Source organism: Acartia tonsa, chromosome 8, assembly GCF_053477335.1.
Source record: "Acartia tonsa isolate MP-2025a chromosome 8, ASM5347733v1, whole genome shotgun sequence".
NCBI lineage: Eukaryota > Metazoa > Arthropoda > Copepoda > Calanoida > Acartiidae > Acartia > Acartia tonsa.
The window spans coordinates 1,906,749-1,926,881 of NC_137267.1; the positions used below are offsets into that span (position 1 = coordinate 1,906,749).

A 20,133-nucleotide genomic window follows, 5' to 3' on the forward strand; every position below is an offset into this window, starting at 1 on the left:
AAAGATAATTGATTACATGTACTAAATAAAGTCTTATAAAGTCAATTTCTGAAGTAAATTAAATGTATATAAAACTTTTTTCAATTAGATTAGGATAGTACAGATCAAGCTTACATATTTACCCACTTGACTAAAAATTTACGCAATTGAATAAAGTAATTGTGCAAAATACTGCTTTAACAAGTTTAATTAATGAATGGTTGAACTGTTTGAACAATCTAAATGATTTTTTAAATTCCCGCGACCGTAGCTCAACTCGTAGTGCACCCGCTCTTAGTCGGGGAGGTGTTAGGTTCGTATCTCGGCCCGTCACAGCAGCATAACAAAAGACGTAAAACATGGTCCCTACCGCGGCTTTGTCAGTTACACGAATTATTAATTAGAGTAGAGGAAATGACTTGGCCCATAAACAGGCGCAACTAAGTACCATATACAGTTAGGACTTCTCAGACAAAGATCGTGCAATCAAAGGGTTGGTTGTCTGTTGGAGATCACTTAACCTAATATCCCCCAGTGCAGTGGGTGTTAGAGTATCGCATCCCAAGTGGATGTTCTGTAGATTATCACTTGAGATCGAAAGAGAATCATGCCCCAATCATAAAATAATATAGAATAGAGTAAACCTAGTAATATTATTTTTTGAAATATTTATTCATCCTTGTGAATTGAAGTAATATTAAAATACTTTTGTTAAATTAAAAGGTTATAAGTAGCATCTTAAGTCAAGTGGTACTTAAATATAAACCCTTTTATTAAAAAAATGTATATTGACATTTACTAAGAAGTTATTTGTATTATTTTTTTTGTCTTTAGGGGAAAAACATATAAAGATTAAGTATTTCAATTTAGAAATTGATTTTTAAAAACACCAAAAATTAATTTTTCATAAACCGTCGTTCAGTATTTCCATATAATAAATTTGAATTTCATTCAGTTGTATTGTGCATGGTAAATGGGTGAGTTTGGGGGAAGTGGAAGCTTAAATAAATAATAAAATAAAATATAATCAAGGCTAATGCAAAGCTTTCCTTTCACGAATTTAGACTTATTATTTTTGTGGTTTAAGAGAAAAACAAAAAGACAAAAATTAAGCCATTAATGTTTGTCTATGATAGTTTTTAATTACTTTTAAGAATAATATTTGGAATAATTGTTTAATTTTAATTTCAGAAAACTAGAATGTTATGTAATGTTTGAGCAGTATTAATTTTTGTGGAGAATTGTAATAAGTTTTTTCTTCATCAGGAAATAAATGTATTCACAATTTTAATAATAGGTAGTATGTTTGTATGTCTGTCTCTACTTTAAGATCTCCATGACAAGAAAGTATATTTAATTCTTACTTGTATGGAAGCTTCATACATATCCTGGGCTGTGTTTTTAGGAAAGGTAACCCACACAAGAAAAACCAGTTTTACCTCTAAAAGATTAAATTGTTATGGGTTATCACACTCTTTATTCCGAGGTCCATTATAAATATTTATTGATTCTTATAACAAATCATTTTTGTATTGAGATGATTTAAATTAAAATTTTCTTGATCTTTAATTGATCATACCTTTATCCTTGTGTTTCTAGTGGATTGAAGAATTGTGTTGAATTTCCTCTTTCAAGAAGATGAAAAGAAGAATTTCTTCATCAACACAACCATTGTTCCAACATATATAAGCTTCAAAGGTCAAGGTTATTCATACAAGTATTCAAATAGAATATGCTGCACTACTAATTAGAAATAATGCCAATTATTATATAAGATGATTATTTCACAAAATTAGATAAATCGGAAAAGAGCTTGCTGTGTGTACACATTAATGAAAATTATAAATTGTTGTTTTCAAATAGAATTTTAACTTAATGTTGTACATACTGACATAACAATAGATCATGCTGTAAGCATTATAATAAATTTAAATATAATTCTTTAAGACAGAAATTAGGTACCAATGTCAGTCATTCATTCTGTTAGGGTTTTACACAATTGGATACAATCACAGCATTTTTTATACTTCAAATTAAAATAAGAGGTATTATTAATCATCAATCCTACATATATACGCTTGAAAATGCGTAACACTATGTAAGTAGGTAAAAATTTTAAATCATAAAGCCATTATTCATAAATTATCATTAGAAAGGTATTTATTGGACATAGTATTGAAAAATAAACAATCTTGAATAATATGAACTATGCAGCCTGCATGAATAACCTTGTTGAAACAATATAAAGTGAGTTACTCGAACATAGAGAGGGGAGGAGAGAACAGAAAGAGAGAGACAAAATATAAAGTGATGAATCTCAAAACTTTGATGGAATGTAATCAACAAATCTTTGTCATATTTTGACTCAATTTTCTCTACAGCTGCTAATATTCTTCCAACTACACAGCCACAGCTGTTGGCTTCCTGTTGTTGTTGTTGTTAAAGTTCTCCAGAAAACCGCCAAAGTGGATACCATGTCTCAGGAATTTATTAATATCAAAGATTAATTGATGGTGTTACTAAATGATAATTTATTATGACATGTCAAAACATAAACTGCAACTAAGTAACAAATATACTTAGTAGAAATGTTAGAACGATAAAATATTTAGATATAGCATATTTTTAATATTATGGGTAAAATTTTGATTAGCATAGTTTCTGAGATATGTAGTATTAGTTTTTGTTCAACAAATTAAACTGTATCAACAACAACAAAAATATTGAGATATGTTTGGTATGGATGGGTTGTAATTGCCATGTGCATTATTTAGTCTCCAAAAATATTGAATCTTTAAAGCAGCTTGATATTATTTATATTAATATCATATTGTATTTAACACAACTTTTAGATACACTTATATAAAAGTTATTTTTTACTGACAAAATAATATTAGATCACAAATTATTGTTACATTTCCCCTTTACACCTCAAGTAATTTTTAAAAAAATAACTTTTGATATATTGGAAATGTGAAAATATGAACTCCCTGTGGATATTACCATACTTGTTTAGTTTTTGTGTTAGTAGCTGTAACAATATGTCAAAGATCAAAGAAACTGGTGTGCTTAACACAGCAGGCTGAAAGGGGAAAACAAATTTCTTACAACATAAAAATATTAGAGTAGTAAAGTAGAACATGTTTTTATTGTCAATCAAAAAATTGTATGCAAGAACTTCAAAAATAATGATAAAGGTTAAATCAATAATGTTCTATTTGAAAACTACTAAAATATATAAATTTTCTGAATAATTAAAAATATGAACAAAGATTGTAGCAGACAATTGTAAACTAATATAGCTTTAAAATATTCCTATTATAATAATCTGTGAGCTCTATTTGACTACTTGCATCAATTACTTTGTTTGCTACTTTATCTCAATAACTGTGACTTTGTAAGAAGGCTTACAACTGAGATATTGAAATATTATACTTTTTACACAGGAAACTAAATATACAGGGTGAGCCAGTAAAAACTTGAAGATAAATTTGAAAATTTTAAATTGGTTACAATTTTGCACTTATTATTGCACGTATTGTTAAATACATAGTCTAACTTCACTCACAAATTTTTTTTTTATATTACAGTAAATATTTCAAATGAATATCATTAAACCACATTATTAAATAATATGATTTTTTTATCTCTCTTACAGTTAGTGCCATTTTTTTCTGGGTGACCCAGTAAAGTTTTTACAGCAGAAACTTTCATTGCAAATATTATAATAGATATTTGAGAATAGAGGCATAGTTTAATACTAGATATTTTTTTTCAAACCAAATTTATTATAAACATTATAATATATATTTAAGAAAAGAAGCATAATAAAGTCATTGAAGATAAAAATCCTACAACAAAAGGAAAATTTAAAAAGTATGACAAATAATTTGTTATGGTTCAAGTAAAAGTAGAAAAAACATTGTTTATATAACTCATATGACTATAACTAGATTTTTTTTAAAGTCAAAGTGATAGAAAGAGAGAATAAAAGTGTTTTATATGACAAGTAAAGTTCCTATCAGGAATAAAAAGCAGAGTAATGTAAAGTATTTAAAACAGTTTTTAAACAGACATCCTTATTCCTTATATATTTACTAGCGGCTTCGCCCCTAGCCTCTAGGGGCTTTGCCCCAAGAGGTATAATTATATCTTCTATTACTTACCCAGCAGAACGGATCGCAAATTTTCGCACCTACCCAGCAGGAAAACATTTTCTTGTTTAAATAACAAATTCGCAAAATTCGTAAAAAAAATAGTCTAATGTGTTCTCAAGAAAATTACTACTGGTGCTGCTCATAGTCTAATGTGTTCACAAGAAAATTATTTTTTTTTTGGGGGGGGGGGTAAATTTTCATTTTTGGGGGGGTTGGGGGTGTCCCACCCCCCAAGAAAAGAGCTTAAAACCACTACAGGACCGATAGGTATATACCATGAAGAGTAGAATTCAATCGGTTCAGTGGTTACCAAGATCTTAAGCTTCAGACGGACGGACAGACGGACGGACAGACGGACAGACATCAAGCTACTTTGTATTATAGATTTGCACTTATAAAGTTAAAACACAAAATTTGTGTCTTAGTGGTAAAAGAATCAAAATTAATTTCTTACAGCATATTTCCCTAAATTTCTGCAAGCTGGAGTATACTTGAAGGAAAAGTGTATAAAAAGGTGTAAAAAACTACCATAAAATATGCTTTTTACATGTTTTATTATCATTCCAGAATCAAGATAAATGTGTTTTTGTATAGAATTGATTCAGGTATTTAGGAATCATAAGCAAGGTTTAAATATTACGTCACTCAATCTTTGTGTAAAAAATTGATTATTAGCCCTTTTGGCCTTTACTAATATGAAAATTACAAAACTTTTAAAAATGAAAATTATACAATAATCACCTTTATTTCTGTAGTTATCTATACCAAAGGAAATTTTATAAGAAAGTGTAAAACTCTGATTATAAAATATGGTCTTTTCTATGTTTTATTATCATTCAAGATAGACTTTTTGTTTCAATATAAATCATGAATATAGGGTTAACAAGTTAAGAAAAAGATTTTAGTCTGTTCAATCATTTGGTTAACACACAACTAAAATGTTTTATGTAAAATTTATACTTTGCTTTTTTAATAATATTGAAGGCATAATGAATGTCCCAATTTTTATATTTGAGGCCTTTAGTGCTGTAATAATTTCTAGGAAAAAAGTTAAAAAGTGAAAGAGTTTGAAGCTCATATCAATATCTAAATTACCAATTTTCCACCAATAAAAACCAAAGAATATTGAAAATTTTCTATCTATAAGTATATTGTAAATGCATAGATTAGTATTACATAGATTGTGTAACAACTGTTTCATTGGATATCCTCTAACATTCTAACTAAGAGCCTTTATGTAGATAACAGTAAACATGTAGTAGATATGTGTATATTGATAATTATATTTAACACTTGTTCCAGGAAAATTTCTCATAGACATTTTTACAATGATTTGACTTTTACTTTTTGTAATAAATAATTTTACAATCAAATAAAACTGATAAATTGTTATAAAAAGGTTACACTTATGTGAGATATTCCTTTATTTCAGAATTGTACCACCATTAACCTTCTTACCTATACTGCACAAAGTTATCTATTTTATAAACACTGCTTTTCTGTAACTAGTATTATGTATTTGTGTGTCACCTGATAAGTAAGAAATATTTAAATAAATTCACTAAAATCCTTTTTACAGATGGAGATGGATTTATAAAAAAACAAACAAATTAAATGAACTAACAATCAGTAGTTTAACTTTGTTGTTATACCTGATTTAAATAAAATGGGGTATTCCTGTCCAGTTTTTTGTTTAGAAATGAATATTTCTTACCCGAGGGAATAAATGATGGACCGATAGGTCATCATTTATTCACGAGGGTAAGAAATATTCATTCCTAAACAAAAATCTGGACAGGAATATCATTCTCATTTAAACAAAAACTCATTTTTATGCTCGTAAAATAAGGTTTAATTTTGGTTTTTAAATTTCATTTATTTCCCTGGTATAATTTTTCTTTCTTTTAGTAATTAATAAAAATTCTAAAATCTTCCAAAAAAAATTTAAAATCTTCTAAAATCATACCAGGGATATAAATGAGATACCAGGGAAATAAATGAATATTTACATCCACTATTTAAGGGGTTGTTTATATGGGAATGTCTTTTTATAGTGCAGATATTGCAGTATTTTTGGATAAACTGTCCAATGGAAATAAAAAGGAGTTTCCTAAGTTTTCCATTAGCAGTATAAGAGATTCTACCAATAAAACATAAAAAAGGTTAGACTTATGTATGTTTAAAACATAGGGTGAGGGTAAGAAAAAGATTTTACTACAAATTCAATGTTAGGTTTGTGTTTAATTAAGTTTAGAGGGTATTTAAGGGGAAAAATCCAATATTTAACATTGTTTTGTTTTTTTAAATTTTATTGAATGCTTAGTCTTAGGGACAAAAATATTCACCCTACTATCTTGATAGCACCCAAGACATTTTTTTTTTGCAAGAGCTGTACAGACAGATGTACAGAAAATGGTAGCTCTACTAATGAAAATAAAATTCAATATGAAAACTAAAAAAACATAAAATTCTTTTGTCCATACTTCTAAGAAGTTTTTACAAAGACAAAATAAGATTTTTATTTTTTAATTCTAAAGAGTAAAATCTTGATAAACTTGTTTTATCAAGAAATTATTACGTTTACAAACAACTAAAGATATTTAATTAGAAATTAGATTTAGTAAAAATCTACAAAAGTGGTTATAATAATAAATTTTTTTTTGATAGACAGATAGATAGATGGAAATATAGATAGGGTAAGGGACAACTGGTGTTTATGATAACATATATAGATAGAATATATATAGTATGATATTAATAACTTTATAGCTATGTTTCGGTACACCGGCTCTTGCCTGGCCGTGTACGAGATCTTATAGTGCAGACGCACTTAAACCTGCTACACATGAATCAAACTAGTGCAGTTACGAATACAATTTATTGTATGAAACGGTGAACACTGAAACAAAAAATAACAGAATTAATAAAGATATATTAAAATGTTAAATTGTTTATAAAAGAAAATAAATCTTTTTTCTTTTGGACATAATTGTCTTTAAAAAAGGTTGCGTGATTTTCGAATTATCATTTCAAAAGCGTATAAAAGTTTAGGCTTCTTTTTCTTTAAAATTAAATCAAAACATATAATTTATATTATAATTATAGTTTATATTAGTTTATAATTTATAGATAAAATCATCATAGACTACTATAAAAATATTCTGATACAAAATAAATCAATTACTTGGTCTATTTCTAATGAAAATAAAGAAATTAATTTGCCTTCTTTGAAAATATCTTTCCATTCTGATTAAAATGCTTAAAAGGAATAAATATTTAGCAAGTCTTTGATCATGTCAAGCTGGGAAGCACTCAAAGGTATATTCAGCACGGATAACACCACATTTCAATACTATACATGGGTTTTCATCACACAGAAGCTCCGCGCTTGTTGAAAGAAAAAATTAAGATGGCTTCGCAGCCTTTGTTTTGGCTTGGTGCGCACTTATTGTTTTGAATGCCGTGCGCAATTATGAAATTTAAAATAGGCGCTCTCTTGACTACCCAATAATGATAAGGAAAAGAAAGAAAGGATAAAGGTTCGAATTCACAAACGAAACATACTATTATACTTCCAATACAAGCTATGTTACCCCTATGGGGAGGGGATAACTTGTGTTTATGATAACATATATAGATAGATAGATATTTATGGTATGATATTAATAACTTTATAGTTATGTTACCCCTATGGGGAGGGGATAACTTGTGTTTGTGATAACATATGTAGATAGATAGATATTGTATGATATTAATAACTTTATAGTTATGTTACCCCTATGGGGAGGGGATAACTTGTGTTTGTGATAACATATATAGATATTGTATGATATTAATAACTTTATAGTTATGTTACCCCTATGGGGAGGGGATAACTTGTGTTTGTGATAACATATACAGATAGATAGATAGATATTGTATGATATTAATAACTTTATAGTTATGTTACCCCTATGGGGAGGGGATAACTTGTGTTTATGATAACATATATAGATAGATAGATATTGTATGATATTAATAACTTTATAGTTATGTTACCCCTATGGGGAGGGGATAACTTGTGTTTGTGATAACATGGGAAGAATTGTCAAATGCTTTCCTCAGGTCAAGGTAACAAAAATAAAAATAAATCATATCCCTAAGATATAATTTAAAAGATTTCTATCACAGTGAATTATTAAAAATAAGATTATATGAAAAACTTGGATGACAGCTTTCATTAAAGAGAAGCCTTAAGATCAGAAGGAAAGACAAAAGAGCAATAACTATTGTACAATGTCAAACTAAATATGCAAAGGAATCATTATTACAAAATCAGATGAATAGGATAATAATATCATAAACAAATTAGTTGTCAAATGTTAAATTTAAAGTTAAATATAACTAATTTATATAGAAATCAGCATGTAAAGTTTAAATTCGATAAGGTAATAGGGAAATTTCTTAAACAACAAAATAGCTAGCTGTTTCGGACGTACGGACTGTCGGATTGACCCTAATTGTAGAAAAGCTACGCTTTTCAAAGACTGTATTATTTTGCTACCTGGACCTTCTGTCTAGTTGGATCCTGACAAGCAGGCACAATCCCACATCAACAAAGTAGAGGACTCATTATTCAAACCAAATCTCAAGGGATCACATTTTCTAGACGGCAGGTAGTGTCTTTAAGTCATTAATAATCAATCCACTTATCTTTTTTCTAAATTTCTTCTCAAATTTGTAAATTTTTGATTTTTATACTTTTTAAGATCTATCTTTCTATAACTAATGTGCATCTATACATCTCATCATCTATCTCTCTATCATTTACTTAATAATTAACCTACATACAACCTTGATTATCTATCTATTTATCTATCAATCTCTCTCTATCTATTACCATCTATTGATATATCTCAATTTTTCCTGAGACAAATCTATTTGGAAACCCATTTAAAATCCCGACTTTATTTTTAAATAATGTTTTTCTCTTTATATTGCATTGGTTTAATAGCCTAGATTTTAATGTATAAAAAGAAGGGTGGAGGGGAGAAGGGATAAATCCCAAATTTGTATATTGAGAATTCTCCAATTCTAAATCATATATATATCTGTATACTATTTTTGAGTAATTATGACATCTTGATGAACCTCATTCCGAATTTCTTAATTTTGGGGAAGGAAGAGGTTAATTAACGACTACCCCCCCCCCCCCCAGTTATAAGAGAAACCATAAGAGATTTTAAAACAAACTGAAATCAAAGTAGGTCGAATTGAAAAATCAGAAAGGTTTCAATTAATTTAATAATTCTTTCTTGAATTTTTAACTAGCTTTAAGCAGACAATAATCCCATATAAAGATTAAAAATTATTTTTGATGCCAATACTGAAACCCATTTTAGGTCTATGTAGACTGGAAATCAAAATTATTATTTCCTTTTTAATTTTGGAGGATTCGAAGGGGTAGAATTTTTTTGTGTTCCACTTACATAATAACAGATTTTACCAAAAAGGGGAAAACACAAGAACATACAGACAAATAAAATACATATATTAAAAGGACTTCAACTCATTTTACTTCTTTGAACAACTAATATTACTTTTAGCATATTAAGCTAGTGATGATGATAAAAAATAACCCTCTTTACTTTTTGCATTATGAATCAAAAATCTATATATTTTTAACGTTACATTACCGTTATTTTTTATAATTCTTTATAGGTCTCGATTACTTTGTTTTAGCTAACTTTTTTATATCATTTAAAATATTGTTGCAGTACTTATCAAAATTAGTATTCTTGATAATCTCAAAAAAAGTAAAATCTATGAGTGTACTTTTGTAAGATATATTGAAGCAAAAACATTAATTGAACACAGAAAATAAAGTGAGTTAGTTTCTTCATTTTAGATCTATCTATCAATTTATATCAAATAGTAGGTTTTTTTGTACGTTTGTTTATTAAAATCTCGTGAACAACACTGAGTTTGAATATCTTTACGCAGGCCACCGGATGTTTTTAGGCAATATAATTCCAGTGGCGCACCCCCCCCCCCCCCCCCTCTTTGATACATTACGAGACTGAACCAGGAAGGTATATACCCTTGTGTAGGGTGTAGAGGGTTGTGGTTGGGTGAATTTTTCAAAGAGGGTTGGATACACTCAACTTAATTTTGAAAGGGGGTTTGATTTACCCCCTACACCCCCTTCAGCACGCCTATGGTTGTACATATTTGGTTTAATTTATTGCGTCTTTATAAATCTCCACCCTTTCAATTAGTATCAATATTTTATTTTCTATTTTTCTCAGTCTCAGTTAGAAAGCAAAGCCACTCTATAATCGTTACCAGAAAGTCCGTACGTCCATTCTAAACATGTTGCTTTTTAACTTTTTTAACAAAATATTTGTATGTGATAAAGTACATCTTTATAATCAAGTCTTAAAAATTTAATTATATCCTTAAACAATATCCTGTATTTAAGCAGTTTTTCTACTTAAATTTTGTTTCGTACAACTTTAATACATTTATATTTTGATTATTCAGTTCTGACACTCTACTCAAGTGTTAATGTTCATTTGTCCTATCGTTTTAGGGCTTCGCTTTTATGGATGTTTTCAGCCTTGTTCTCCTACTAATTTACTACATTCATGATTGTTTCTATTATCAACTTTACTTCTTATCAATCCCTATTTGGCTATCTATCTTTTTTAGCATACATGTCTATTTGGTGTAATTTGTCTTCTCCTTTTTAAAAATTAATAATATCTCCTTTTTCAATTAGTATCATAATATTTTTCTATTTTTCTCTAAAATTGCTTCTTTTCTCTATCTCTTTCAATCTATCTCTTTTTTTTCAATGATCTCTTTATCTCCCTCTATTATCTTTTTAATTTCTATCCCCTTTCCTTTTCTTTCTCTAAAATTCTTCATATTATCCATTTAATTTTAACTTTTCCTTAACCCTCTCTAAATATATATGCTTTATTTATCTATCTATCTTTCTCTCTATATATCATTCTATCTATCTTTGTCTGTTTTAATATAAGACTGCTTGCTTAACAAAAATTGTTGTCTTGATTTATAGCTTCCCCTATATATTTTACTAGGAAAAAAAAGCTAATTCAGGAAAAAATACTTTTTCTTAATTTTTTAATGTAGATAATATAAAAATAAATAAACTGGCGCAATAAAGTCGATTTATTCGGACTTTGGGTGCTTAAAAAAAATATGCAATAAGTTATTAATGTCACCTTGACCTAACCAAAGCATTTGGTATTTCATGTAACTTTGTGATAAAACCCATTTAAACGTCCACGTCCATCTCTCTCTCCATTTCTAATTTTAGTTCAAGAAGAAAAAATTTAAACAAGATTTTCTTTGATTGGAGGAATTTTTCACTAAGAGTTATTTTATTTTCAAGGATACAATCAAAATTTTATTTATGTATTTTTATATCTACTAAAAACAACTTCTTCTTCATATTTGATTCTTACTATTCAATTCATATAACTTTTCATATCCATCCATAATAAAAGTATGTCCTTCTATCTGTCTATCTAGCTATTTGTTTAAAAATGCATCTTGAAAGAAAAAACTGTCGGAAATTTGTCCTTGAAAAGTTGAAAAAATGTTGGTATAAAATTGGCAGTTATTCAATTAAAATATTGACTTCTAAACATGGAAAGGGAAAATAAATCTACAAAATTGAAAAAATTAAACTTAGGAAAATAGCTAAAAGGCAAAAAGACCAAAACATTTAAATTGTAAAATTTTAACTTTGTATTAGCTGCAATATTCTTAAGAAAATAGTAAGATTTTTTCTTGTTTGCTTATATCTCTTAAACCACTTAACCAATTAAGTTCTCCAGTAAAGAGTAACTTTAACATTTTTACAGTTTGGTTAGAAAAAGTTTTTTCCCCCAAAATATTTTTTTTACTTTTTTCTTTTTAAAAATAAAAGAGATAGTATCGACTTCGCCCCCCTTCCCTTCAAGTGCCTCCAGGGGCTAAGCCGCTCGTTAGATTATAACGCAATAAAACAATTTTTTATTTAATTCACAATTCTTTCTTTATTCATCAGTCCTGTTACATCTTTCTAAAGAAAGTTTTTCCTTGTCCCGACTTGAAACAATATTTTGCCAATACCGGAATTATTATTTTATTACTCTTTGCTTTTTCAATCTTTGGTTTTTTTGTAGTTTATTTTATTTTTTTTTTCATTTTGCTTTTTAAATTTAAACTATTTCTCTATGATATCCATTTTTCCATTTATCTTTCTACTTGTCAATCTATCAATATATCAATCCACGTAATACTTTAAAATATCTATCTGTCTAACTATTTATCTATCTACCTATCTATAATTCCATATGTCTATCAATAATCTATATATTTATATGTCTATCCAACTAAATAACTATCTATCTATCCATCAATTCATCAATCCATCTAACCATAAAATCATTAATCCATCATTCTATTTTTTTATGTACTTATCTTTCTTTTTATCTATCTGTCAATAATCAATATATCTATCTATCTATCTATTAAGTCTATATATTATATTTCTATCAATCTTTCCATCCATATATCAATATATTCTACTACCTATCCATCTATCTACATATAGATGTCAATCTATTTATCCATGTATATATTCATCTAACTAACTATCCATCTATCTATTTCAGCACAGAAATAGTATTGGCGTCAACTTTTCTACTTCTAGTTATTCTTGTTTTCCTTGGGTAAGTCAAAACTTTATATTTTAGGAGGGAAGTTACTCAATAATTTAGGTTGTCTGTAGGTCCCATGATAGTTAGTGTTTTAGTACCAAATATTTATTATAAAGCCTTTAGGTTATCCCCCCCCAAAAAAAAAAAAATGAAAACCAACATTTTGGGTGTAAAATGTCAAAAGGGGAGTCTAAACTTACGAGGTAATATTTGCATCCGGGGTGATGGGTAAGGGATTTAATCTAATAAATTTTTATAAGTTTATTTTAAGGGGAAGGGGTTAATAACCCCTTTACCCCTATTGAACATAAAGGGTGTTTAATGAGATTCTACCGTTAGGATTTACAACTAAGAATCAACAAAATTGATATGTTTAACTGTTTAAAAAAAATCATATATAAAGATAATCTTTTTGTAAAGATATTTGTAATTTTTTCAAAAATTCTTTAAGAAAATATTTTTATTCAATATATCAAAATATTTTTTCTTATTTGTTATTTCATATTTGAAAGAAATATATTTTTGGTATTTTATAAAATAAAATTGTTTTCTTATTTTATATTTAGACTATTTACTTTTTGTTAAAGTTAAAAGCTTCATACAAACGACCCATTGATTTTTTGTATACGCATATAGGAGTTCTATAACAGCTTTGATTCCTCAAGATATAGCAGACAAAACCATTTTTCTCTCATATAAAAACCAACCCTATTGAGGGCTTTATGTAAAAAACTAACTGCTAAAGTTTTATGTTTATTTATGTTTTTTTTACTCACATAATTATAAAGTAGCTTTGCATATAAAAAAAGAAAAAAAAACTATTTATGATTTGTTGTTATTATTATTTACACACGCTAATGATGGTTTAGTCAAGTAATCATAAATACAGGGTGTACCAAAACTATTATTATTTACATTCAACTATATAATAATGGTTTAGTCAAGTAATCATAAATACAGGGTGTATCAAAACTTATGTTAATATTATGTTTGTATTAAGACTTTTTTAAGACACCCTGTATATTTAGATTATGTTTATGAATATTTAATTCATACCTCATACCTTAACTTTATATTGAATATATCATATTAAATTATGTTCGTTTAAAGACTACTTTTGAGACATCCTGTATATTTAGATTATGTTGTATGTTTATAGACATTTTATTCATAGCTCATAGCTTTTTACTTAATGATCCGTGAAACCAGGAGGAGTGGCACAAATAGAGGATAAAAATAAATAAACACATTCTTTGATGTTCTGTGCATTTTTTATATAGCCCTGTATTGGCAATTTTTAAAATACTATCTTCTATGATTAGATAATAAACATTTATATTAATTGGTAACTTTTATTTGAACCAGTAGCATTAATTTATTTTTTAATGATGGATTTTGAAATTCAATTCTATTTCCAAAATGAAGTTTTAAAATAATAATATCATCTTTACTAGCTTTAAATTGTTCTTCTTTACAGGACAGCATCTTTTAGTTCACTAAGTCTTTTTAGGGCTAAAAGTAACAAAAATTCTTAGTTTTTTAAATATTTTTTTTTTCACACAAAAAGAAACCTGTATCTCCTTACGTTACAAAAATCCTAGAGTCTAGGGGAAAAGCCACAAGGGTGTGTAAAGATAAAAAGAATATATATTTTTCATAATTATTAAGCATTTAGGTCAACTATCACTTTGTTTAATCTTTTGTATAAAAAAAACAATGATAAATATTTTCATAACTAGAGCAACATGGTTCATTAGATTCACTTGTAAATAAGTCTTTAAGAATAATCTTTTTTTGTTAAGGCAAATATTTTAAAACCATATTTTTACAAGATTTTTGGATATAAAATATATAAATCCATAGCAAAGCTTATATTAAAGTTGCATTTTAGCATGTTAGAATTGACCTATTGATTTAAATCTTTAATCCAGTAAATAATTTCAGAAACATATAGGTATAAACTAATTTAAAATCTTTACCATGTTCATGTTAAGACTTTCAGTTTTGGAGACTGTTTAGTCCATCAAATTGTTCTTTTACCTCAATTTATAATAAGGTGATTCCTTTGGCGATTAGGCAAAGTGTCTAAAAACAACAGTACGTCTACATTTTAATCAAATTTCGAAATAATATTTTGTTTTTTATAAAATCAAAAATATAAACTTTAATTTTTGTTGTCCTTTGGATTTGTGGTGATTTGCTTTAATTGTATTTTTTTCATTTTTTCATACTAAAGTTTTTTAAGTAAATGAAACATAACATGTAAAAGATTTTGATTTATATATTATATAATGTCATATGATAATATTTATTATATTTCTTAATGTATTTCCTTCCTTATAATCTACTCTATAACCAGGGTTTGTCCGTTTTAATAAGCTTTTCTGCATAAAGGGTTGTTCCGTTCGTTTGTCCATTTGTAACATGACAGCAATTTGCTTTTTAAAAACAATTGTACATTATAGATTTATCCTTGATTTTTGATATATAAATTCCTAAAACGCCTAAAAAAATTTAAATAAAATTTTTCTTCAAACTTATAAATAATGTTTAAAAAAACTTGTTAGCCTGACCGTCTTTTAATTTATTCTTATTTTAATGTATAACACCCTACTGTTTTTTACATTGACATAAAGTTATCTTGTTATTGTTGCACTACTTATGAACAACACAATCCTTGTTACATATTCCAATTTGACATAACAGTATGCAATTATAATTCTATTATTTTTGGGGATTCTTTGCCTTTTATTTCTTTGATTAATTATATAAAATCATGAATTTGCCTTACTTATAATTTATGTAGAATAATTAACTAATACTGAATAGTGGCAACGCTTCTAGCATCTAGGGATTGAAGGAGATTAAAATAGACTATTCCATGATATGACCAGTTGACATATTTACTGAAAAGTAAAGCTCATTTGATTTAATGGTTACTGAGATTCATACCGACTGACAGACCGATAGTTGGTTGGATAGGCACTACTGTTATAAACAGCCTAGCCAAATGTCCCTCACTGAAAAAAGATTATGATAACATTTGTAAGATGTGTTATAAAGCTATTAATACATTATTTACCTTTATTAATGATGGTTGTCATACTTAACAAGTATGATAACATCCATAAAAGCGAAGCTCTGAAAGGGTGTGTCAAACGAACAATTCACTTGTTGAGTGTCAGATCTAAATAAGCAAAATATAAATGTATGTGTCGAAACAAAATTGTAAGTAAATTTGTTGCAAAATTTATATCCCCCCTCTCTATTCCTCCTCCATTGATGTACGCTTTTTGTTAAAAAACAAACCAAATAAAAGACGAAAATAGCCTAAAAACTAAAATTTAAAAATAAAATATCTTAAAACTACCATGGGATATATGTGAGGTCTCGTTCAGTGGTAATCTTAAGCTAAAAACAAAAAAAACTTGACTATTTTATATAATAGGAAGGAATATTATAATTCCCCGCCTTACAAAAATCAATTAAAAAGTTCTCATATTTCTGTTTATGTTTGTGATGGGTCCATACATTTTTATGAACAATGCCTTCCTTGTTGTTCGGTTCTATCAGGGATCTTAAGGGATAAGACAATGGACGAAAAATTAACTTAATACATCCCCAATGATGATTTACAAAATTATTAAATTAAAATTATTTGTTTAAAAAGTTTGGACATTTCTATCTGGTAACCAACTAACCATAATTCAAAGAAAGTACTCAAAGTTTCTTTGCCAACGAATAAGATAACGCGTTTCAGAAACCTTGGGAACCAGTACAATTTACACTTAGTGGACTTTCATTAGATCTTTATAGGAATGTACACACTAGCAATGCCCAAACTTTTTCACCAATATTTTTGTGGCAACAGAAAAAGGGTTTAATTTATCGTAATTGGGGTTGAACATCAATTTATCATGTCTTATCCCTTAAGATCCCTATGTAATTGAATGTTGTAATTCCCCCACTCAAAAAATATGTTTTCATAGAGCCCCAAATTTTTATCAAAACCTTAACAAAACAATATAATGAAGTCATTTTTTTAGTGTAACAAGGAGAATAACATGAATGTAGATACTAACAAAGGACTTTAGGCTATTTATTACACTCGTCCCCCAAGTTTTATAATAAGGTTTCTTATTATTTTGCTTAACAACTTTGGAGACTTTTTAAAATTATGATTGGTTGGTTCTTTTAGTTAAGTGTCCAAGCGTTTCATCTAATTATTGTAATCTTCAAATAGGAAATTTTGTATAACTAAAATTATTAGCCATTGTCTTATCCTTTTGAATCCCTTGCTTTCAACAGAATATCAATGCGGTTTCAATTTTAGTATGTGTTTTCTGATAATAATAAGCAAAATGTTTTTGTTTATCATTTTTTCAACAACTTTATAAAAACATAAACAAAATTATTAAGATCCCTCCTATAGTTGTACAAATAAATGTTTTTATTTCTAAAGATGAAATATTATTTTACAGGATAAAGGATGTTTTAAAAAAAAGATAAGAAATTATCAAATGTTGTATATAACTAATAAATGCTAAAAGGGCGGCCCTATCCCTTATACTGGCATTGCCAGCTGCGAATTACAGATTACACATTAAAAAAGTTTTTGAATGAAGCTGAATGAAACATTGACAAACATATATCTAGCTTGGCTGGGGTTTTTATCTCAGGGTTTTGCGCTAACCCTTTACTAAACCTAACCAAACCCGAAAAAAAAATTAAAAATGTTTAGCATATTGGGCTATTATTAAATTATTTGTATTACTTTTTAACTATGTCATATCATTATTGTATCGCTAATTAACGGCATAATCATAACATTTTGTGAGTCTTATTTAATAGTATTTAACTGTTTTAGCTTGTAAATGCTGCCCTACTTTTGAACATAATTGTCCTTATGATTGTTTATTCCCCCACCCCTGATTTTTGATAAATTACAAAAATGTTTTGTACGAAACTATTATTAACAGAATTAATAGGTTTTTTGAGATTATTATTTTCATGGGAAAAACATAGAAAAAAACTATAGAATCATAATATCATAAATTAATAACAGCATAGACTAAACATTATTTTTATCTGTCAAATTGCTTTCCTGTATGGCTTTAAAACCGATTAAAATCCGGTGGATTAGAACTGGTCCTAAACCATTCTGAAAAATCTTATATGGCTTCCTATTACACAGAATTACAAGTTTTGTAGCCAAGTCCATTGGACCCTATATCATTTAAATATCCGCGGAAAGCTGACAATAATAAAAAGCGATAAATAAAGGTTTAAAGGTTTGTGTTAACATATTTCAAGAAAATTATTCATACATGAATAACGCTATTCTAATATTCATTTAAATTATTTTCAGGTTTGTACTGTACAGATGTGAAAAGACTTTTCTCAAAAAAAGAAATCAGGTAAACATTTATTTTTTTAGGAAACTGGAAAAAGGGTCTCAAACGTCTTATTATTTATCCATCTCTTTTTTAGGGGGTTTCTTTCCCGCTTCTCCTCTCATCTCCCTCATTTTTATGACGTCACATGGCTGATTTTTGAGACATTTTGTCCAGCTACTTTTTAAGTAGCGAAGCCACTCAGGAAGGAAGGGGACAATGGGCAGTGTATTACAATTGTCCCCAAAGTTTTATGATAACTTTTTCTTATTCGTTGGCTTAAAAACTTTGGGAACTTTAATTGAGCTTTTATTTTTTTTTTAAGTTGAGTGTGCAAAAGATTTAACTACTAATTTTACAAAAAGAGTAGTTTTGTGTATGAACATTTGAGAGGTACATCCCTTAACATTCCTGACATTATTTTCTCTGCTGCTAATAAAGATGAATGTCTGAAATTGATTTAGAAGAATCTCATGGCAAATTGCAATATATTGTTTACTTTGTCTGTCTGTCTGTCTGTATGACCATTCAGAAAAGGTTTAAGTCCTGGTATGGCGTTAGGCTATTTTCCATTTCTCTACCCTTCAAGTGAAGTGTTTCTAGAAGATAAGGACAAAGCCACTATACATATATTTTGTATTAAGATAAATTTTCCTTTAAAAAATATATTTGAATAAAAACTAGAAAAATATATGAAAATGAAATATGAAGTTTCAGAAACTTATTGATATCAAACATTTCAAAAGAAATGCTTTCAAAAAGTTTGCGTTTTGTTTTCATTTTATGTTTTTAAACATTAAAACAGTTTCTTTCAATAAACAGAAATTCTAATACTCTTTTTTGTAACACACAAAAGCTGCAGTTTTCTCATTAAGTCTGTCCGTCTGTCCGTTCGTCTAAAGTTTATAGTAAGATACTTTTTTTTCATGGGCAATAACCAGGTGCGGAAAGAGACATTGCAATTGGACTGTAAACTACACTGGTACTCAAGGTTTTATAATCATCTAATCTTATTCGTCGGCTCAAAAACTTTGCAGTCTTATTGATTTTTATTTATTTTGTTATTTTGAAAATTTAATTATATTTAACATATTAGAGATGTATATGAAATCATCGTTCATTATGTTACTCTTATTCCTTAGTAATTGATATACTATTGGTTAGATGTTACACAAGATTTTCATGTACTCTGATAAAGTGATGCTCCCAGCTGGCTAAAACAATTACCCAGCACATGAATTCCTTTCACCCAATTACCTCCCCTCCAAAGAGATAAACGAACTGACCATAAATCAGGTCCATATATACAAGCTAAAGTGATGGCAAATTATTCAAGTCAATATATCCACGCATATCATAAGGGCATTTTATGAATATTTCTGTCCCTATATATTTAAAGAAAAGCTATTTTATTTAAAGATCATAATAACATTTCTCGTATTCATTCGAATCCGGTGGATAGGAACCGGTTCTCATCCATACGAAAAAACTATGTCTAGCATCGTATTATATTCAGTTTTCTACGAATATAGGAATGTACAATCATAAGTAAAACTAGTTTTAATCTTATAATTGTACATTCTATATCCGCGGAAAGTCGTTTATAATAAGATACGAGAAATAACTATTAACAATCATCGAACTACTTCAATGTAAGTGTATGATGCAACACATGAAGGCAAAATTGTGTTTTACAGGTTTCCTACACTTAATTTGTCCTCATTTTATATACACGGGTTTTTGTTCCAAAGCTAAAAAAAAGTGTCCAAATGCCTATAATTATGGTCTGTACGTCCCTACGCAGTTCTTTTCGATGATATAGGCTTGCTAGAATTTTTCTATTGATTTCAAACTTTGATGATGATTTCGTAACACTTAGGTACGATTTAG

The 20,133-nt window shown here is 28.0% G+C and overlaps 1 protein-coding gene across 3 annotated transcripts in view; it reads left to right on the forward strand.

Moving 5' to 3' along the window:
* The first annotated feature begins 1,168 nt into the window (after positions 1–1,168).
* The window catches only part of LOC145325347 (uncharacterized), a 40,284-nt gene continuing 21,319 nt past the window's right edge, over positions 1,169–20,133 (forward strand). For 2 of the 3 annotated variants that reach the window (XM_080168347.1, XM_080168349.1), the window contains exons 1-7: positions 1,169–1,254; positions 1,579–1,677; positions 2,228–2,460; positions 8,164–8,246; positions 8,697–8,791; positions 12,806–12,862; positions 18,219–18,267. In XM_080168347.1, coding sequence (XP_080024473.1) covers positions 2,454–2,460; positions 8,164–8,246; positions 8,697–8,791; positions 12,806–12,862; positions 18,219–18,267 — 291 coding nt within the window. In that variant the 5' untranslated portion in view covers positions 1,169–1,254; positions 1,579–1,677; positions 2,228–2,453. The remainder of the gene's footprint in view (positions 1,255–1,578; positions 1,678–2,227; positions 2,461–8,163; positions 8,247–8,696; positions 8,792–12,805; positions 12,863–18,218; positions 18,268–20,133) is intronic. The other variant, XM_080168348.1, reaches the window with a different exon arrangement.